We start from the raw sequence: 20,768 nt of genomic DNA on the forward strand, positions 1-20,768 counted from the left end.
GTCATGTGGCGGGCATGACTAAATGCCAAAGACACACAGAATGCTGTTACCTTCCCACAAAAGATCCCTATTTTTCTGCTTGCATTTTTTTTTACGTGCTTTCGAACTGCTAGGTTGGCAGAAGCTGGGACAAGTAACGGGAGCTCACCTCCTTATGCGGCACTAGGGATTCGAACCACTGAACTGCCGACCTTTCGATTGACAAGCTCAGCGTCTTAGCCACTGAGCCACCACATCCCTCAGATTCTTGTGAGAAATAAATCTTCTGACATTTACTTAAGATATAGTCCTGATTCTTTGCGCCTGACAATTCCCCAACCAGGTGTATCGGCTAGCTGGCTAGGGGAATTCTGGGAGTTGAAGTCTTACCTGCCTGAAAGTTGTGAAGGCTGGGAAACACTGCCACAGAGCCTGCCCTGTGGGATTTCCATTCTGTTGCTTTGTGGTGAGGATAGGTTGTCCTGGCTGGGGATTAGGGGTGTGGAAACCCAGCACATCAGAAAATCAAGGCGTTGTAGATCACCTTGGAGCCCTTGCAGTCGGAATGTCTGTTTCCAGTGAGAAGGGGATGGGAGTGGAAAGGGATTTTTCGCTTGGGTTTAAATTAACTTGCTTTTAATTTGTTTGCATTTCCCTCCTGCCGCATGTCCCAAACTCTTATTTGGTGGCAACCAAAAAACATGCTGATTTATTAAAGCATTTGCTTTCCTATGTCCTGCCTCTTCTCTCTCTGCCATATTTGTTCATTGCCTGGGGTTTTATTTATATAATTCAGGGCAAAGTGCATTTGAGGCGCAATTGAGTAAGCGTTGGGTAAGCCTTTTATTATTATTTTTAAAAAAACTTCAGCCTGAGATTCACAAAGCTCTTCCGTCAAAGGAGGGTTTTGTATTCAAACACAATACTCAAAGGTTGCATTTACAAAACTTGCTTGGCTGAGAGCCTGAGTAAATATATTTGTAGAATACTTAGAACGGTTAATGATCAATAGAACTGGGTGGTTAAAACTAGCCGTAGTTGAAAGTATCTTAAGATTTACTCATTGTTTCAATGCTGAAGTTGGAGATACTTGGAAGGAGGTCAAAATGGTGCACCATTATCCTATATCAGGGGTGGGAAACCATGGCCCTTATATGACTTGTGGACTTTAATTCCCAGAATTCCTGAGCCAGCCATGGCTTAAGCCATTCCTCCTCATTCCTCCCAGAATTCCTGATCCATCAGGAATGGCTTAAGCCATGGCTGGCTCAGGAATTCTGGGAGTTGAAGTCCACAAGTCATAAAAGGGCCATGGTTCCTCTCCCTTGTCCTATATCAGTGTTTCCCAAACTTTTGACATATGTGTACCCCTTCTATAATTTTCGTAACGCTGAGTATCCCTCATAAAAAACCGGAACTAACTATTAAAGAAGTAAGTTGTCTCTATAACGAAGTGCAGTATATTCATGCTGTGTCACGCCTCACAAGACTGTCTAACCGTTAGATAACACTGCAATTCTCCGGCGTTTAAACAGCTCCGCGGCTCAACGTCAACTGTTAATGTTCCCGCAGTTTAAAAATGGCCGAACCCGAGCTGCGCGAAGGATGCGCAGAAGTTCCCACCATAATGAGTTGTGATACGATGTACGATGGCCCCAGTTCCCGTGTAAAAACTGCGATACGCGCCTATTTCTTTCCTTGTTCTGTGGGCGCAGCTAAGCACGGTGCAGTGGATATTCCCACGTGATCCCCACCAAACTCTGGTGCAACGCGTACCCTCACCAAACTCTTCCCGTACCCCTGGGGGTACGCATACCACACTTTGGGAAACACTGTCCTATATTGTCCTTTTTTTTGAGGAAGGGACAAATACGGCTATTAGGGAGCCACAATTTACGAGAATTACAGAATGCTCCATTTTTTTCTGAATCTCCCTGAACCTTCTAGTGTTTTAGCTTGACGACTTGTGGTATCGAGTACAGATAGTCATTGACTTAAACGGCCGCAATTCAGCCCATAATTCCTGTTGCTGAGCGATAACTTGTTTGTTAAGTGAATGTTGCCCCATTTTACAATCTTTATTGTCTAATTTCTCTTTGGAATTTGGAGCCATTGGTGGGCGTGGCTGGGGATTTGAACATGTCTGAAGGGAACTAGATTAGAGACTTTTTGAGTGGAAAAGATTCAGGCCAGTAAACAAATAGCTGGATTGTTTAGTAGCTTTTTAAGACTTCACTCTAAAGCAGGGGTCTCCAAATTTGGCAATTTTTAAGACTCGTGGACTTCAATTCCCAGAATTGGCTGGGGAATTCTGGGAGTTGAAGTCCACAAGTTTTAAAGTTGCCACGTTTGGAGACCCCCCACCCCGCTCTAAACCATAATTTACTGATCAAATCCCATTTGGCTGGATTCGTGAAACTGATGAAACTGTAAGCCATCTTTGGAGGATCAGAAGATCAGCTGTGTTATAGGAGGGTGAGAATCTATAGCCCAAACCTCGAGTTGAACTTTAATTAAGCTGGATTTCTTTTTATATTAAATCAAAGTATCCTAATTTTTTTTATCCTGAGTAGGCTACCAAGTTGACTTCTCTCTTTTCAAAATCACCGGCCTTCTGTGTGGGCTTATAAGGCAGCTCCTGTGCCTTTTACCATATCTATTTTTAGCTTGGAAAAGGATTCCTTGGCCCCTTTGATTTAGGATTTAAAGCGGCCAGGTCCTGCCCAGTGTGCTTCCTTGCTAGGCTGGCTGCCTATCCTAATTCCATCTTTCTAATTCTGCTGCATTGTGCAATGATATTGCTATGTTGGGGTGAGAGGCTGTGCATTTTTATTGGGGCATCCCAGTTAGTTATTTCTCGGTACCCCACAACCTTGGTGGCCCAGCTTTCATTGCCTGGAATAAGATCAGCATTGACAAGAAATTTGGACAGTTTCGTGTCATGAAATGAAAGATGCAGGAATAAAAAAGCCCACCCAGCAAACAACTCTCTACTCAAGGGAAGAAAGAAATTAATTTGTTTATATCACACCATAATTAGCATTTGGTACCACTCTGCATCTAGTTCTAGTAAGATTCTGCACGGATTAAGTTCCTAAGGTAAAGGTAAAGGTTCCCCTCGCACATAGGTGCTAGTCGTTCCCGACTCTAGGGGGCAGTGCTCATCTCGGTTTCAAAGCCAAAGAGCCAGCGCTGTCCGAAGACGTCTCCGTGGTCATGTGGCCGGCATGACTAAACGCCAAAGGTGCACAGAACGTTGTGCTGTTGTGACTTTGGTCACTTAACTAATGGCTGTAAGTCGAGGACTGCCTGTAGTCATTTCAGATAAAGATGGAAAGTTCCAGCTCTGAAAGTAAGCTTGACCTGGCATGCACAACAATCCCTGTTTATTAGCAACCAGGATTTCTGTTTTTAGTAAGTCCAGCTTCCTTCAGGTCAAGTTCAGCTCCTGATGGCTTCAAAGAGAGAGATTCCCATGGTTTCCTTGGAAACCATATGGATGTGGTTTGCCATGGTCATTTCCATGAACGGTTTTATTTTATTACCCAGTTTAATCTACTTTCTTGAAATTTTTCTGGTGGTCTCCCATCCACTAGCTAGCTTTTGAGATTGGCTGAGAATGGCTAATGCTGCCACCTAGCAGTGTTCTTTGTTTGCAAGCCATGTTGAAAGCAAATACAGGTAGCCCTTGATTTACAACTGGTCATTTAATGACCGTTTGAAGTTACAACAGAGTCAACAAAAGGTACTTATGCCCTATCGTTGATCTGCTGTACTATCCCCTTGGTCATGTAATCACAGTTTAATCATTGGCAACAGCTTCCATTTATGATGGTGCAGTTTCCTATGGTCATATGATCAAGCTTTATTGTTTTTTTGCTGTTTTCCAAGGAAAAAAAAATGCCCATTGAATAAGCTGGATTCAAATTTGCAACCACATTATTTGCTTAATGACCATGGTGACTCAGTGACCATCATAAAAACAGTCATAAAATCGAATCTTGTCATGTGGTGACTTGACTTAGGACCAAAAGTCAGGAGTCAATTTTGGTCATCAGTTGGGGACTACTACTTATATGGTATACAATTCTAGATAATTTTCCCATTATTACCAGAGTTTCAGATGCCAATTTGTTTTTAAAGAACCCTTTGCTGTAGCATATATTTATGTTCTTAATTAAAATAATAATTGGTGTAGGACTAGACATGACTGAACCTCTTCTTACAGCATGAGTTCATCACACTAAGATTGGGGTTTGGCTTAGTTAAATCATTAAAATCCAGCCATTCTGATTTGTAAAGCAGGATTAGTGGCTTAAGAGGCAGCATTACTCAACCTAATCAACTTTAAAATGTCTGGACTTCAACTCCCAGAAGTTTCTGGGTGTGCTGGCTAGAGAATTCTGGGAGTTGAAGTCCAGACATTTTAAAGCTCCAAGCTTGAGAAATACTGTCTTAAACCACTAATTTAGCCAATCCAGCTAATTATGGCCTTTCATCATGCATGAAAGCAATTTGCACTTCCAAGATTCATTTTATCTCAGCTGTAGTCTGCATTTGTTAAAGACACAGAGGTAACTTTTTCCCTCAACGTTACCGTAGAAAATCAGTGATTTTGAAAACTTTTCGGCCTTACAATTTCTGTGTCTTCCTGTTTCACAGAAAAAACTTGAAAGGAACAGGTAGATGCTAATACCGAAAGCTTTAAATAGATAAGCCCAGCAGCGAAGTTCCTAGCTTTAAACCTATTGCAGCTTGTGAAGTGTTATTTTCTTAATTTAAGTTTCCATTCCATGGTGTCAGATTGACATCCTGGGTTTTCTTTTAAAAAAATCATAAATATTAGGGCTGGGTATGCTTTGAAAATGATCAAGAAGAAGGATTTTGGATCTAGTGTGAGTGAATTGCTTTCCCACTCTTTTGTTAAAGCAGCCCAAGTTTATTCCGGCTCTCATGCCAGCATGAGGTAATAGAATAACAGTTGGAAGGGACCTTGGAGGTCTTCCAGTCCAACCCCCTGCTCAAGCAGGAAACCCTATACCATTTTAGACTAATGGGTATCCAATCTTTTTTAAAAAACCTCCAGTCAACACTGGAGCACCCACAACTTCTGGAGGCAGGACCTTCCACTGACTAATTGTTCTGTCAGGAAATTTCTCCTTAGTTCTAGATTGATTCTCTTCTTGATTAGTTTCCATCCATTGCTTCTTGTCCTGCCTTCAGGTGCTTTGTGGCAGCCTCTGAGATACCGGAACACTGCTATCATGTCACCCCTAGTCCTTCTTTTCATCAAACTAGACATACCCAATTCCAGCAACCGTTCTTGATATGTTTTAGCCTTCAGTCCCCTCATCCTCTTTGTTGCTCTTCTCTGCACTCTTTCTAGAGTCTCAAATCTTTTTTACATCGTGGCGACCAAAACTGGATGCAGTATTCCAAGTGTGGTCTTACCAAGGCATTATAAAGTGGCACTAACACTTCATGAACTTCCTTTTTTCAGATCGTTTTTTAAATGTGCACAGCTTTTTTTGCAGCCATTTCTTGCAAATGCATGCAGTCCGCAACTTTTAGCGACTATTTGAAGTTTTGGTTGCACTGAAAAAAGTGACTCATGGCCTCTCCTTGCACTTATGGCTGTCACAGCATCTCCAGGGTCATGTGATAAAAATTCAGGCTCTTGGCACCGGGCGTGTATTTACGATGGTTGCCGCCGTCCCAGGGTCACTTGATCGCCATTTGCAATCTTCTCTTCCCCTAAGCAAAGTCAATGGAGGAAGCTGGATTTCTTTAATGACTGTATGGTTCACTTAACAGCTGCAGTGATTTGCTTTATGACTGGGGGATAAAAGGTCATAAAATTGGGTGTGATTCGCTTTGCTTAGCAACGAGATTGAGGACTACCTACCGTGTTTTCCCGAAAATAAGACCCTGTCTTATATTTTTTTGAACCCCAAAATAAGTGCTTAGCCTTATTTTCAGGGAGATCTTATTATTTTGGGGTGCTTGGAGCAAGACGGCTCCTGATGACTGTTGAGGCATCCCTGCGGTCACACGATCCAAATTCAGATCCTGGGCAACTGCTCATATTTATGACGGCTGCAGTATCCCCGGGTCATGTGATCATCTTTTGCAACCTTCTGACGAGCAAAGTCAATGGGGAAGCCAGACTCACTTAACAGTTGTGGGCGTTAGTTGAGAACCACCTGTAATTGCATGACACTAGGAAAAAAGCAAACTCTCTTTTAAGAACTTAATCCATGCAGAATCTTACTGGAATTTAGCAACATAAATTTTGGGCTCAAATTGTGATTGTAACTGGAGGATTAGCTGTATTGGTTTTTCAGTATTACCAAATATTTTAAAATATTTTTCAATATTACCTTAATGCATGCTTGTGTTTCTCTCTCTTCACAAGCATTGGTTCCTCTGCCTGTTCTCACTCACGTAGGACAAATGGTATTTAAGCTACTGTCTTTCCCCAAAAATAAGACTGGGTCTTATATTAATTTTTGCTCCAGAAGACTCATTATGGCTTATTTTGTGGTTAGGTCTCATTTGGGGGGAAATACAGTACTAAATGCACCCATCTGGATGACAATCTTAACTGGGGCTTATTTCGGGAGGGTAGAGCTTATGAGCATCCTGAAAAATCATGCTAGGTCTTTTTTTCCGGTTGGGTCTTATTTTTGGGGAAACAGGGTATTCCACTCGAATTATTCCAGAATGGAGGGCATCACGATTCTCTGAATGTTGGACAGCTAGCAGATGGAGATATGAAAGGTTTACCCTTCCACCTGAATTGCTATTTTTCTACACGGAGGGAAGTTTTTTGTGCTGAACATATTGTAGTGGGCGTCTTCCTTCTGCTAGCCAGGCAAAAGAACTAGATTGTGAAAAGTTCCTAGAGAGTCTCTCTAACCTTGAGCAATCAGCTGCATGGCCTTGGACATAGTCACGTGCTGTTTGTGGCCGGGACTGGGAGCGCATTCTGCAACAGGCTGCTGTCTGAATGGACAGCTGTTTATTCCAACATTCCAAAAAAGGACCCCATCTATTCTCCACAAGGAAAGGAATGCCAGCCTTGTCTTTTTATAACTCAAAGGGAGTTGTGCACAAGTAGTGACTGTTGGGCAAGAAGGCTCTATGAACCTCCTTAAATTCATCTTGGATTTGACTCTAGATCTGAAGAAATGGGCCTTAATTTTGTCCAGAACTGAAAAAAGCACATTTGGTGTAAGGTGCATGGATAAAACATGCGCCTCCCTGAAGCTCTCAAATTTTCCTGACATTGACTTGACTTCTGGCAAATTTGCAATAAGCCAGTCACTGCATTGCACATCCTTCTTCATTCCGTGCAGTTGTTAGAAAATGCATGTCCTGCAAAATTATGTTTTTTTCTTTTGATTTTAAATCCGTGGTCTCCAACCTTTTTTAGTTGTACACGCTTATCAATTTTAATTTTTTTAGCAAGCATCACTAATATTTGTATATTTGTTTATAAACCTATACATTTGCAGATAGTCCTTGACTTTACAACCATTCATTTAATGAGCATTCAAACGGCATTGAAAAAAGTGACTTATGGCCATTTTTCATGGTGACGCAGTGGTTAGAATGCAGTATTACAGGTTAACTCAGCCGACTGTTAGCAGTTCGATCCTGACCGGTTCAAGGTTGACTCAGCCTTCCATCCTTCAGAGATTGGTGAAGGATGACTCAAATTGTGGGCGGCAATTTGTTTGTTTGTTTATTTATTTATTTATTTATCATATTTGTATACCGCCCTACTCCCGAAGGACTCAGGGCGGTGAACAGCCAAAATAAAATACAGAGACATACAAAAGTTAAAAAACTATTAAAAACAGATTAAATAATTTAGGCTCAAAAAACAAATTAAAAACATCCAATTTATCTAAAAAACATTTAAAAGCCAATTTAAAAGCCAATTTAAAAGGGAGAGTTAGGCCAGTTGGAATAAAAACATTTTTAGGGCGCAGCGGAAGATGCGTAAGTCTTGGATCCTCCATATCTCCGGGGGGAGTTCGTTCCAGATGGTAGGTGCCCCCACAGAGAAGGCTCTCCCCCTGGGGGCCGCCAGTCGACATTGTTTGGCCGACGGCACCCTGAGGAGCCCCTCTCTATGGGAGCGAACTGGTCGGTGAGAGGCTACTGGTGGCAGAAGGCAGTCTCGTAAGTACCCTGGTCCTGAGCCATGGAGCGTTGACTCTATGAACCACTTAGAGCAGGGTTCCCCAACCCTCGGGCCATGAGCTGTTCAGAACTGGGCCACAGAAGCAGCAAGCAGTGGGCAAGCGCATTCACATGCTTTCCATTTGCACAAGCGGCGGGTGCATGTGCCAATCACTTGCGCAAATGGAGCTGCGCATGCGCATTTGCCAGCCTCTCATATGGAACCGTCACCTCTTCCCCCCCCCCTCCAGTCCATAAAGCCAGAAAGATGGGGGAACTCTGGCTTAGAGAAGCCTGTAAAACACTATGAAGCGGTATATAAGTCTAAGTGTTATTGCTATTTTCACACCATTGCAGAATGCCTGTGGTCTTGTGATCAAAACATGGCCCCTTGGCAGGTGGCATGTACTTATGACCGTTGCAGCATCCCAGATTCTTGGGATTCCTTTTTGCGACCACCTGACCAACAATGTCAGTGGGGAAGCCAGATTCACTTAATAACGGTGTCACTAACTTAACAATTGCAGTGATTCACTTAACAACTCTGGCAAGAAAGTTTTTAAAATGGGGAAAGATTGATTTTTATCAACTGTCTTGCTTAGCAATGGAAATTTTGGGCTCAGTTGTCCAACAATTTTGGGTCGTAAATCAAGGACTTACCTTTGAGTCGGTGCTGACTCCTGGTCACTTTCTGGATTAGTTTCTGGAGTTTTCTTAGTAAGACTTTCAAAAGCAGTTGCTCTGATCTTCTCCTTCCTAAAGCTGGGAGAGAGTGACTGAGCCAAGGTCACCCAGCTGGCTTTGTGCCCGATTGTAACTTCAAACCGTTGCTGAAGAATGACCATAACTTGAGGACTATCTGTATTATAAAAACAATATTATCATTGAGTGATTTTTGTTAATGTCATTTCAACCAATTGCCATTGGTAATTTCATCAAATTCTATATTAACAGGAATACTTCAGGAGATTTTTGAATATATTTTAGTACAGGGGTCCCCAACCCCCGGCCCGTGGTTGACTATGGGGCCGTGGCCTATTCGGAATCGGGCCGTGAGAGAGGTGGGGGCGGCGTGCATGGGCACGCACATGTGGCTCAACTCACACAAGTGGTGGGCCAGTGCTCATGCATGTGCAGCGGGATTGCGCACGCTCTTCTGCACATGCACAGAAGCTTCTGCGCATGCGCAGATCACCAATGATGATGTCGTGCCGGGTGGGCGGAGCCTCCCGCCGGTTTTACTAGCGGTTTTATAGAACTGGACAGAACCGGGAGCAATCCACCACTGGTGCAGCTCCACTTGCAGTCAAGCTGCATGTGTGTGCGCATGCATGCCGGCAGGCCGCTCAGGCATTCTGGGAGTTGAAGTCCACAAGTCGTAAAAGGGCCATAGTTCCCCATCCCTGCTCTACCTGAACACATTCAAGTGGCAGGGATTTTTTACTGCTCAGATTTTTCTGATGTTCACTTGGAATTCAGCTTGTTATAATTAAAATCTGCTATCCAGTATCCCACATCCTGGAATAAGACAAAGGTCTAGACCTCCGATGTGAAATCTTGTCATGTATTTGAAGCGAGCCTATTGTGTTCTCCTTCAATCGTTCCTCAAGCTTTAAATTAAACCCATTTCTGTCTGTGTCTCCTCTATGACTTCGTTCATAATCCTCTGATCATCCTGATTTCCTTTCTTTGAACCTGTTCCAGTTTCTCTAAATCCTCCTTTAAGTGGAAAGTCGAGAAATGGGCATAGGACTGAATGTGGGAAGCAAAACAGAGTCAAAACATTATTTATTGTCATTTGGAAATGATGCTTTGTTTGAGGTCTCATCCGATTTTTGGCTTATATTCAGTTTGCAATCAATCTTAATTTTCCCCTAAGTATTGATACCAAGCTCAGTAACGCCCTGCCTTTGATTTCCGTTTTCTAATGCCATTTAGATTAGTCTTCACATTGCATTTTATTACTTTCAGACAATTTCTCTACCAAGATGGTTTTGAATTTGACTATGGGAATACAGGGAGTCCTCGTTTAGTGAATGCCGCATTTAGTGTTTAGGTGAAAAAATAACTTTATGGCCCATCCTCGTATTTACAACCTTTGCAGGTCTGTAAAGCCAAGGAAAGCTGAAGTGAGAATGTAAGCAGAGTTCCAGTTTCACTTAGGCATCTCAGCTGGGATCGCAAAAGCCATGGAGAAGGAAAAAACTTTTCTCCTTTCATATGGCTCTGGCGATCCAAGCTCTGACTATCTGCTAATCAGGCAACTCAGCTGGGATCGCCAGAGCCATGGAGAAGGAAAAAACTTTTCCCCCTCCAGCTTGCTTGCCGTGCTTCGCTTGCCTGAATCCATTCCATCAGCAAGCAACTCCCTGCCTACAATCAAGCAGGCAGGGAGTTGTGGACTTCAACTCCCAGAATTCCTCAGCCAGCAAAACAAAGCTGGCTGAGGAATTCTGGGAGTTGAAGTCTACAAGTCTTAAAGTTGCCAAGGTTGGAGACCCCTGTTCTATTGGGTAAGTTTTTTTCCCCTTTGGGATCTTTAAAAAAAAATAGTTAATTGGGGTTTTTTTTTTAGTTGTTCTTTTTTTAGACCTAGCCATTTAAAGTTTAGGAAGTTTTAAATTTAGCTTTCATATAAAAATTAAAATAAAATAAAATAAAATAATATTTGTGTAGCTTTCTGAGTATGTTTTTGTAGTGTTTCACTCTAACTACACAAACACACAAAATCTCACAAAGCTGAATGTGGAATTTTGTGTGTGTAAAGTGTGAAAGTTGTTTTTTTGGGCTTTTTGTGGCTGTGTGAGGTTCCTGCTTGTTGCAGGGGCCATTTTGGGTCCAGTACAGCTGCTTTTATACATTATGGGTGAGCCAGTTGATGTTTTTTAATTTTTATTTGGTGTGCGTTGGAAGAGGGGTAGTCTTATACGGCGAGTATAGCCCAAACCCTATATTTTAACAGGAAAAGTCAGGGGTTGTCTTATATGCCCAGTCGTCTTATACGCCGGAAAATACAGTACCTGTATTAGTTCTCTCTCCCTCCCTCCCTCCCTCTCTCTCTCTCTCCCTCCCTCCCTCCCTCCCTCCCTCCCTCCCTCCCTCTCCTCAATCTCCCTTACTACCTTTTGTTATGCTGTGGCTTGTTTTAACTAAGATTTGTGAAAGACGACAGGGCTAAAAGTTTCTTTTAGAAGGAAGAACAGGCTATAAATTAAGTAATCCTTCAAATGGCTATGACTTTTTATTATGGTTATCACGACTCATTGGACTTAAGGGATAATTTAAAGATGAGCTTCCTGATGGAAATGGCGGGGTGTGTTAATTTTTTGTTTAAGTCAGTGTTTCTCAATATTGGTAGCTTGAAGTTGTGTGGACTTCAATTCCCAGAATTCCCCAGCCAGCTATGCTTCATCTTTTTCAAGCTGCCAACATTGAGAAAAAGTGGTACCTTTTCTAAACATGGTTAGACAACTGAAGTTTTAATATGACCCTTTTTTCTCTCTCTCTTTCAGGTTTAATTTCTGAGGGTGCATGAAATGGCGTTGCGCTTCCGCAATTTGCTGCCGTTCACCATCCCCGGAGTGCTGGCACTCATCGGCTGGTGGTGGTTTTCTTCGCGTAAAAAGGAACGTGTCAGTAACCACGACAGGCAAGATCTTCCTAGCTTGGAAGAGTGCCAGAAATGTTCTCCTCCGAAGGAGCCAAGCTCTTGGAAAACTGGACAGTCGAACAGTGAACTTTCTCCACCACTACAGGTCAGGCAGTGTAGCGATTCACCATTTCAAGAACGGCCGATACCTCTGACAGAAGACAGAGTCCAAAGCTTAGAAACGTTGAGAGAAGACCTTCCCTTTGGGGCAATACCAACCCTCCAACCAGATTCACTTCAGGACGACAGTGGAGAAGTGGAAGTGATGGGGCCTCAAGTTGTCTTTGATTCCCCTTCGCCCAAGATCTCTCTTCTGGATGTACAAAGAGTTGATGACTCCCAAATGGATGAGGCAACCAATGAAAGGGAGCCTGATTCCAATCAAGCACCCAACCAAGGGCTGTTGGCGTCTCCTGGTTCTGAAAAAAGGGAGGACAGTAGCAAAGATGTGATGGTCCAGATCGGTTCATCTGAGAGGTCTTTGAAAGAAGACCAGTGTTCTGCATCCACCTCTTTGGATTCTTTCCCCGTCATCTGCTCCAGAAACATAACTGAAGACGTTCCGGATGAGTTGCCGAAGGATCCTGTTGAAGTGGAAGAAAGGAGTGATAGTAACAGTGGCGAAGGAGAGACTGCAGTTGGGACACCGACCAAGTGTGTTGAATCTGCTACTTTGGAGATGGTTGAGGAAGGGATGACGTCCAGTTCGAAGACTGGTAGCATGTCGAAGCACAATGGATGCAGAGAACTTGGGTATAAGGGTGGTCTGGAAAAAGAGAGGATAGGAGCCATTAGTTTGGACAAACAAGAAGTTGAGAAGATTGAGCAGGTGGCCATGCAAATCATTTCCAATGTCATCCGGGCAGCGACTGAGGAAGTATTATCAGGGTCGGTCAGTGATATGTCAGAGACGATATGCCAAATAGCACGCCGGGTGGATAGTCCTCGGGAGAAGGTGTCCACTGGAGGTGTTGGCCAAGCAGAATCCAGCCAGGGTGGTGACTGTGTGAGCCAGAAAGTTGCTACTGTCGAAGTATCTCCCCTCCTGGAGGAGAATGTCAACCGTCATGCTACGTATTCAAGTTGTTTGACGCATGGCCGACTGCTCAACCGAAGTCACAACCGGCTCAGAGACTCCAGTTGTCCCACCAGGCGGTCTGTTGGCAGTCTGACACCAGCTACGAACCACGAGGAGGAGTTTGAGGATGGCCATATAGTGATGGAAGATTCTGGGTGCAGTGCCTGCACCTCAGAAGATGGGGCTAGTGCCGAGGAGCTCTTGAAAAGCACTTCATCTCCACCTCCACAACACCTGGATCTGTTGAACGCATCCACCATCAAAGACTCAGAGGACAAGTCCGTGTCGATCCAGAAGCCACCTTCCTCCATGTCAACGGAAAACAGGGTGCCATACAGCAATGGCGTGCTGAAGGAGGACTTTCCGCCTCTGAGCCACGAACAGCCATGGCCCACGGAGGCTGATACAGACCACTCAGGAGGTGAGGATTCTCTTTCACCATAACTAAGTACAGGTAGTCCTCAACTTACAATCATGAGTCTTGAGCCAAGCTTCAAAAGAAATCCAGTTATTTATTAGGAGCTTCATGTCGACATGTTCCCACATGAAGCCAGCTCTGACCCTACGTAATTTACACTCCAATTATGACTGTGTTCCCCCTCCCCCCAGGGTGTGTCATCAATCCCATTCGCCAACAGAGCAATTTTGCAGGTTGTAGTGGTCACTCCCCTTTGACTGCTGTAGGTATCCCTGAGATACAGCCTTGAGGGAGATAAGCATTGAATGTGCATCTGTTTTTGGCTGCTGTGCAGTTTTGCCAGTTTCCCATCCCCCCTGGCCTATGGCAACTCGAGAGCATGCCAGGGATGCTTTGCGAGTTGACATAACCATTCACTTAGTGACTGTTCAAATTACAAGGGCACTGTAGATTACATGTGATTTATGACCGTTTTTCACACGACTGTTGCAGCATCCCCATGGTCACATGATCAAAATTTGGATGCTTGGCAACCGGCATGTATTTATGACGGTTGTAGTGTCCTGGGGTCATGTGATCACCTTTTGTGGCCTTCTGACGAGCCAAGGCAATGAGGAAACCAGATTCATTTAACGACTGTATTGCTATCTTAACAACAGCAGTGATTCACTTAACAACCGTGGCAAGAAAGGTCATGAACTGGGGCAAACCTCATTTAGCAACAGACGTTTTGAGCTCGGTTTTGGTCATACGTCGAGGACTACCTGTAGGTCCTGTTCTTATTTTTCTGTGGTAAAAGGTGGGGTAACTTCCTCAGAGCAACTCTGGAAAGGTGGGTTACTGAAGAGAGATTTCTTTGTAATCTTTAAAATGTTAGGATTTGAGCACCAATAAATCTATAGTGAAATGGAAAGGGAAATGGGAAGTTTGGGTGTAAAAACTTGGGATGGTCAAACCCACCCAATTGTAAATGCATATTGAGAAGGAATTTTAGTAATATGCCACCATCTTGACTTCTGATAGAAAAAAGAAGTGGCTTCAATCACATTTTGACCCCTTTGATTTGCGAACTTTTAAAGGAAAACATGGAAAGGAAAGGGGACGCAGTGACTCAGTGGCTAAGATGCTGAGCTTGTCACAAGGTTGGCAGTTCAGCGGTTTGAATCCCTAGTGCCGCATAACAGGGTGAGCTCCCGTTACTTGTCCCAGCTTCTGCCAACCTAGCAGTTCGAAAGCACGTAAAAAATGCAAATAGGAAAATAGGGACCACTTTGGTGAGAAGGTAACAGCATTCTGTGTGTCTTTGGCGTTTAGTCATGCCGGCCACATGACCACGGAGACGTCTTCGGACAGCGTTGTCTCTTCGGCTTAGAAACGGAGATGAGCACCGCCCCCTGGAATCAGGAACGACTATCACATATGTGCGAGGGGAATCTTTACCTTTACTTTAGGAACTTAATCTGTGCAGAATCTTACTAGAACATGGGATGCAGAGTGGAAGTGAAGTTACATTTGTGTGCTACCAAATGCCAATTATGGTGTGGTATAAACTAATTTCTTTCTTCCCTTGAGTAGAGACTTGCTTGCTGGGTGGCATTTGGTTAATGTCTTACAAAAAAATAAAAAGGTTGGAAAAATGGGTCCAGTTATGTGGTGATCTACTTTACGGCCATCATTATTTGTGACTCCAATGGCCAGGCTTCTTTACGGTCATAAATTGAGGATTACCTATAAATTAGATTAGATTTGAAGATAGGTAGGTAGGTAGATAGATTTGATGATTTATAATAGGTAGGTAGATAGATGGATGATAGGTAGGTAGGTAGATGGATGGATGGATGGATACATAGATAGATAGATAGATTTGATTTATGATAAAGAGAGAGATAGATTAGATGATAGATTAGACGATAGATAAACTTGTCGATCAGAAAGGTCATCAGTTCGGCGGTTCGAATCCCTAGTATAGGTCTCCTGTGTGAGCAGGGGGTTGGACTAGATGACCTCCAAGGTCCCTTCCAACTCTGTTACTGTTGTTATTATTATTATTAGGTAGATAGATTTATTTGATGATAGAGAGATGGAGAGATTAGATGACATATAGATTAGACGGTAGATAGATTTATTTGATGATTGATGATAGATAAATTAGACGGTAGGTAGGTAGATAGATAGGATGACTGACTGACTGACTAGTTGATTGATTGATTGATTGATTGATTGATTGATCGATCGATTGACTGACTGACTGGAGGGGCATCACCTGGGCTAGACAAATTTGATCTGCACACCTCTGTAGCTCCTTATGTAAATGGAGAAAGCGGAATGAGAGGGATCGAAAGTGTGTTTGCTGCAGTCCCGTTGCCCAGCATTTCATCACCCTGTAAGTGAAGGAACGTGGCTGTTTTTCTTTTTTAGGCTCTGACGTGAACAGCATGGACTCGGTGGACAGCGGTTGTGCTCTCCGCAAGAATGACAGCTGCCTGAGTGCTAAGATGGGAACGGACTGCAATAAGACAGAGCTTGTTATCTGGGAAATTGAAATACCGAAGGTAACGTCCAGAAAATTGTCTGTCTGCCTAGTCTTGATTTTGCTTAAATGGGGATTCCCAACTTTTTCAGTCGTGCACTTTTTTGGTCCTAGTGCCTGCCTTTTAATCTTGATTCCTCCAATGTCCACATTCTCCTGATCTTGATGGCCTTCATATGTGGTTTAGAAATTGGGCTCTTTTCTTGGGATGATGGGTTTGGGGCATGTACCTTTCTGGGAATTTTATTAAGATAAAATTAAACATAAAATTTATTAAGATAAAATCTAGTCCAGGGGGTTGGACTAGAAGACCTCCAAGGTCCCTTCCAATTTTGTTATTCCCGTTCTGATGCTGATTATGTTAAGCCTCCTTGTTGTATGCCGCCTTCTTACATTGTATTTGTGTTTTACTTGTACACCATCCTGAGTCGTTCAGAGTTGGCTCTATAAATGTGACATCTAGATGCCAGTAGTCCTCGCTTAGCAACTTCAGTTGGAAGCGACAATTCTGTTGCTAAGCAAGGAAGTCGCTAAGTGAAACATTTGACTGTGATGGGCTTATAACCTCACTTCCCATTTTGTCTTTAAGTGAGACATCACGTGACCGCAACTTGTTATTTCACTGCCAACGTCTCGGTTGACCCTGCTTGTCAGAAGCCAGTTGTGAAGTGCCTGAAGTCAGCCATGTGACTTCAGGATATTAGGATTGTCATAAGTATGAACACCAGTTATAAAGTTAATTTTTCAGGACTGTCAGAACTTCAAACAGTTGCTAAACAGGGCAGTCATTAAGCCAGGATCACCTGCAAATGAAATAAATATAAAGAAACGCTTCCTTGATGGCAAGAGACAAATAAGAGTGGAAAAGTCTATTTATGGCATTTGTGGGTTGTCCAATCTGTTTTATGAAGAGGTTGGACAACCATTTCTTGAGAATGGTTTAAATGGCTTTCCTGTATGTTGCGGAGGGTTGGACTAGATCCGTGACGGCAAACCTGTGGCATGCGTGCCACAGATGGCACGTGTAGCCATATCGGTGGGCACACGAACTCAGCTCCGGCATGCATGTGCGTGCTGGCCAGCTGATTTTCGGGCCTTCTGGGCCCACCAGAAGTAGGGAAACAGGCTGTTTCCTGCCTCCAGAGGACCTCGGCGGTGGTGGGTAAGGCCTGTTTTTCTCTCTTCCCAGCCTCCAGAGCCTTTCTAGGAGTCTGGGGAGGGTGAAAACAGCCTTCCATACCCCCCCCCCCGGAGGCCCTCTGGAGGCCAGAAACAGCCCATTTGCCAACTTACGGTGGGACCGGAAGGCCCGTTTTTTGCTGTCCCCAGCCTCCAGAGCCTTTCTAGGAGTCTGGGGAGGGCAAAAATGGCTTTCCCCACACCCCTGGAGGTGGGAAAATTCAGACACTTGACAGCTGACTCATATTTATGATGGTTGCAATGTCCCAGGGTCATGTGGTCCCCTTTTGCGACCTTCTGACAAGCAAAGTCAATGAGGAAGCTGGGTTCACTAAATAGGCATATTATTAAGTTAAGGGCTGCAGTGATTCACTTAACAACTGTGGCAAGAAAGGTCATAAATTAGGGCGAAATTCAGTTAAGTCTTGCTTAGCAACATAGATTGATTGTTAAGCGAGACATTTGTTAAGTGAATTTTTTTTTTGCCATACTTTACTACTTTTCTTGCCACCGTTGTTAAGGGCATCACTGCGGTTGATAAATTAGTAACCCGGTTGTTAAGCGAATCTGGCTTCTTCATTGAGTTGGCTTGTAAGAAGGTCACAAAAGGGGATCGGAGGTCATAAATATGAACCGGAGGCCCTCCGGAGGAGGAGCATTGGTGGTGCAGCAGACTAAAGTGATGTTAAGTAACATTTGGCTGCCAGCTGCCTGCAATTACTACAAGTTCAAATCTCACCAAGACTCAAGGTTGACTCAGCCTTCTATCCTTCCGAGGTAGGTAAAATGAGGACCCGGATTGTGGGGGCAATAAGCTGACTTTGTATAAAAAGAACACCGCTTAGGGGGGACCGAAAGCCCTACTAAGCAGGTATATACAAAAGTATGAAGGCTATTGCTTAAAAGCATTGTAAGCCGTCCTGAGTCTCCAGAGAAGCGCGGCATATAAATCGAACCAATAAATAAAACCAGTTGCCAGGCACCTGAATTTTGATTACAGGACCATGGGCTGCTGCAAATGTTGTAACTGAAAAATGGTCATCCCTCACATTTTTCAGTGCCGTTGTAACTTTGAATGGTCCCTAAATGAACTGTTGTAAGTCGAGGACTACCTGTACAGCTTCTCTTACGCCTTTGCAGCCCTGGAGTTTCACCGTCTCCTATCCAGATGGAATTCCTGTCCTGTGGATAGGTTTTGCCTGCAGACAATGAGCTATTCTGAGCTCTTCGTTTCCTTAGCATATTTCCCAGCGTGACGTGGTTGACACAATCGTTGACCTTTCTATAATTGATGAAGCACATATTGACCTATTTTTGTTCTTCTCCCGCTTTCTCGGTTGTGCCTCTTGTTCCTTGGCCTTTTCTAAGGCCAGCTTGAGCTTCTGTCATGCTCCTTTCCCATGTAGGGTTCCAATCTGCCTTGAATAATGATCCTAAGCGGTCGGTAAATGTCTATGGAGCTTCTCAGTCATCCTGGTCATGGTTATCCCAAAGGTGCTTTTTTCAAGAGTGCAACTGGACTTTCTTGTTTTTTTCTTTTGAAGACGTTTCACTTCTCATCTGAGAAGCTTCTTCAGCTCTGACTTCCCCACCATCCAGTCATAAATATGAGTCAGTTTCCAAGCACCTGAATTTTGATCATGGGGTGCTGCAATGGTCATAAGTGTGAAAGATGCTCATAAGTGTTTATGGAGATTCTTACTCATCCAGGTTGTCCCAAAGGCTTTTTCCCCCCCTAAGACTTTCTGGTTTTTCAGGAGAACGAACACATCAGGACTAGATTCAGCAGTCTATCTGCATTTAAAAGGCACAGGCCACTCTTTTGAAGACAACAAAGTCCATATTTTTGACAAAGAGGATCGCTGGTTTGAAAGAGGTGTTAAAGCAGGGGTGGGCTGCTGGGGGTTTGCGGGGGTTCAGGAGAACCTCTAGCTAAGATTCTGTGCAGTTTGGAGAACCTCCAAATCCCACTCCTGGCCACCCCGTCCTGCCCCTCCCAGGAGTCCCCACGCGGCCCATTTTGGATGCAGGTAAGTGCAGGGCACGCATGGAGGCTCAGGAAGGGCGAAAAATGGGCCTACTGGAAGTTTTGGGAAGAAGGCCTCCGGAGCCTAGGGAGGCAGTTTTCACCCTCCCGGAAGCTGGAGGAAAGCCTCTGGAGCCCGGGGAGGGTAAAAAGCCCCCCCCACACCGTGGTGCAGGAGGCCAACTAGGCCACACCCACTATGGCCATGGCCACACAGCAACCAGGCAGAGAACCCCTTGCTAAAAAGCCATTTATGTCAAAATTGAACAGCGCTCTCTCTCAACGGGGGGGGGTGGGGGTGGGGGGAAGGGGGGTAGGGATATGACATCATCTATCTCCTGTTTACAACACAGTCCCTTCAGCAGTTCCAAGAAGTCTCCATACCAATTTGTACCACTCAGGTAAACCTCCAAGTGGCCTCGATGACTCTCTGAAAGGATGCAAATGACCAGCTGTCTGCAAGGCGTATAAATCAGGGGTGAAATCCAGATGGTTCTGACAGGTTCTGGAGAACCAGTAGTGGAAATTTTGAATAGTTCGGAGAACCGGCAAATACCACTTCTGGCTGGCCCCAGGAGTGGGGAGGGAATGGGGATTTTGCAGTATCCTTCCCCTGGAGTGGGGTGGGAATGGAGATTTTGCAATATCCTTCCCCTGCCACACCCACCAAGCCATACCACACCCACCAAGCCACGGTAGTAAAAAAAAAAATTGGATTTCACCACTGGTATAAATCCTTCCGTTCCCCACCATCCAGTCAGAGCTGAAGAAGCTTCTTGGATGAGAAGCGAAAGGTCTTCAAAGAAAAACCAGAAAGTCCAGTTGCCTCTTAGAAAAGAAAAAGAAATGCACCTTTGGGAAAGACTCTCATAAGTTACTTTTTAAAGTGCCGTTGTAACTTCAAATGGTCACTAAATGAACTCTTGTAAATTGAGGGCTACCTGTAGTTAGAGAGGAGTTAGCCAAATAATCCTAGAACTATAGCCAGACTTGGAATAAAAAAAAATTCTGAGGAGGAGACAGTGGCAAATCACATTTGTCAGGATGCCAAGCAATTACATGGGTGTGTCTTATAGGAGTGGAGCTTAACTGGAGGGCATTTACTTATGCCAGCTTGTTTCTTTTAGTAAAATAACCAAGGAACCTGGCCAATGTAGCCACTGGCATTGTATTCCTTCTCCCTGAATTGTGACAAGAAGACATCCCCGCAAAAAAGCCTTTTCTGGGAAGGCGTCAAGTTGGTAGAAGTGCTGATCTTAAATTGGCAGTTGTCCAAAGAATGGCAAGGGGATTTTTAAAGGGCTTTTCTTATTCCGCTTTTATTATTTTATAAATAATTCAAGGTGGTAAACATAATATTCCTTCCTCCTCCTATTTTTGCTTTATTTTTGCTAAAAACCACATGTAAACGCCACTTTGCAGTAAAAAACATAAATTGCAGTCATGTGACTGTGGGTCGCTGCAAACAGCTGTAAATGCAGATCAGTTGCCTGGTATCCAAAATGTCATCCTGTGACCAGGTGGGCAGCTATCAGATCTTTGGTCATAAGTACCTTTTTGGGGATTCTGACATAATTTTGGTTGCTAACCAACTGACCATAAGTCGAGGACTACATGTATAAGTAACATAAAATAGGAACCAGGCAACAATACAGTGTAAATATTCATTGTCAATGCTATCCAAAAAGCTTCTGGACGTTAATTTGAAAAATAAATAAG

The 20,768-nt window shown here is 43.8% G+C and overlaps 1 protein-coding gene across 5 annotated transcripts in view; it reads left to right on the top strand.

Annotated features, from left to right (window-relative positions):
• Positions 1-20,768, top strand: part of AKAP1 (A-kinase anchoring protein 1) — a 56,368-nt gene that overhangs the window by 16,903 nt on the left and 18,697 nt on the right. For all 5 annotated transcript variants that reach the window (XM_087889734.1, XM_087889739.1, XM_087889730.1 and 2 more), the window contains 2 exons: positions 11,682-13,317; positions 15,733-15,866. In XM_087889734.1, coding sequence (XP_087745860.1) covers positions 11,706-13,317; positions 15,733-15,866 — 1,746 coding nt within the window. In that variant the 5' untranslated portion in view covers positions 11,682-11,705. The remainder of the gene's footprint in view (positions 1-11,681; positions 13,318-15,732; positions 15,867-20,768) is intronic.

The sequence above is a fragment of the Pantherophis guttatus genome, chromosome 1, assembly GCF_059756535.1.
Source record: "Pantherophis guttatus breed Tessera chromosome 1, ASM5975653v1, whole genome shotgun sequence".
NCBI classification, from domain to species: Eukaryota; Metazoa; Chordata; class Lepidosauria; order Squamata; family Colubridae; genus Pantherophis; species Pantherophis guttatus.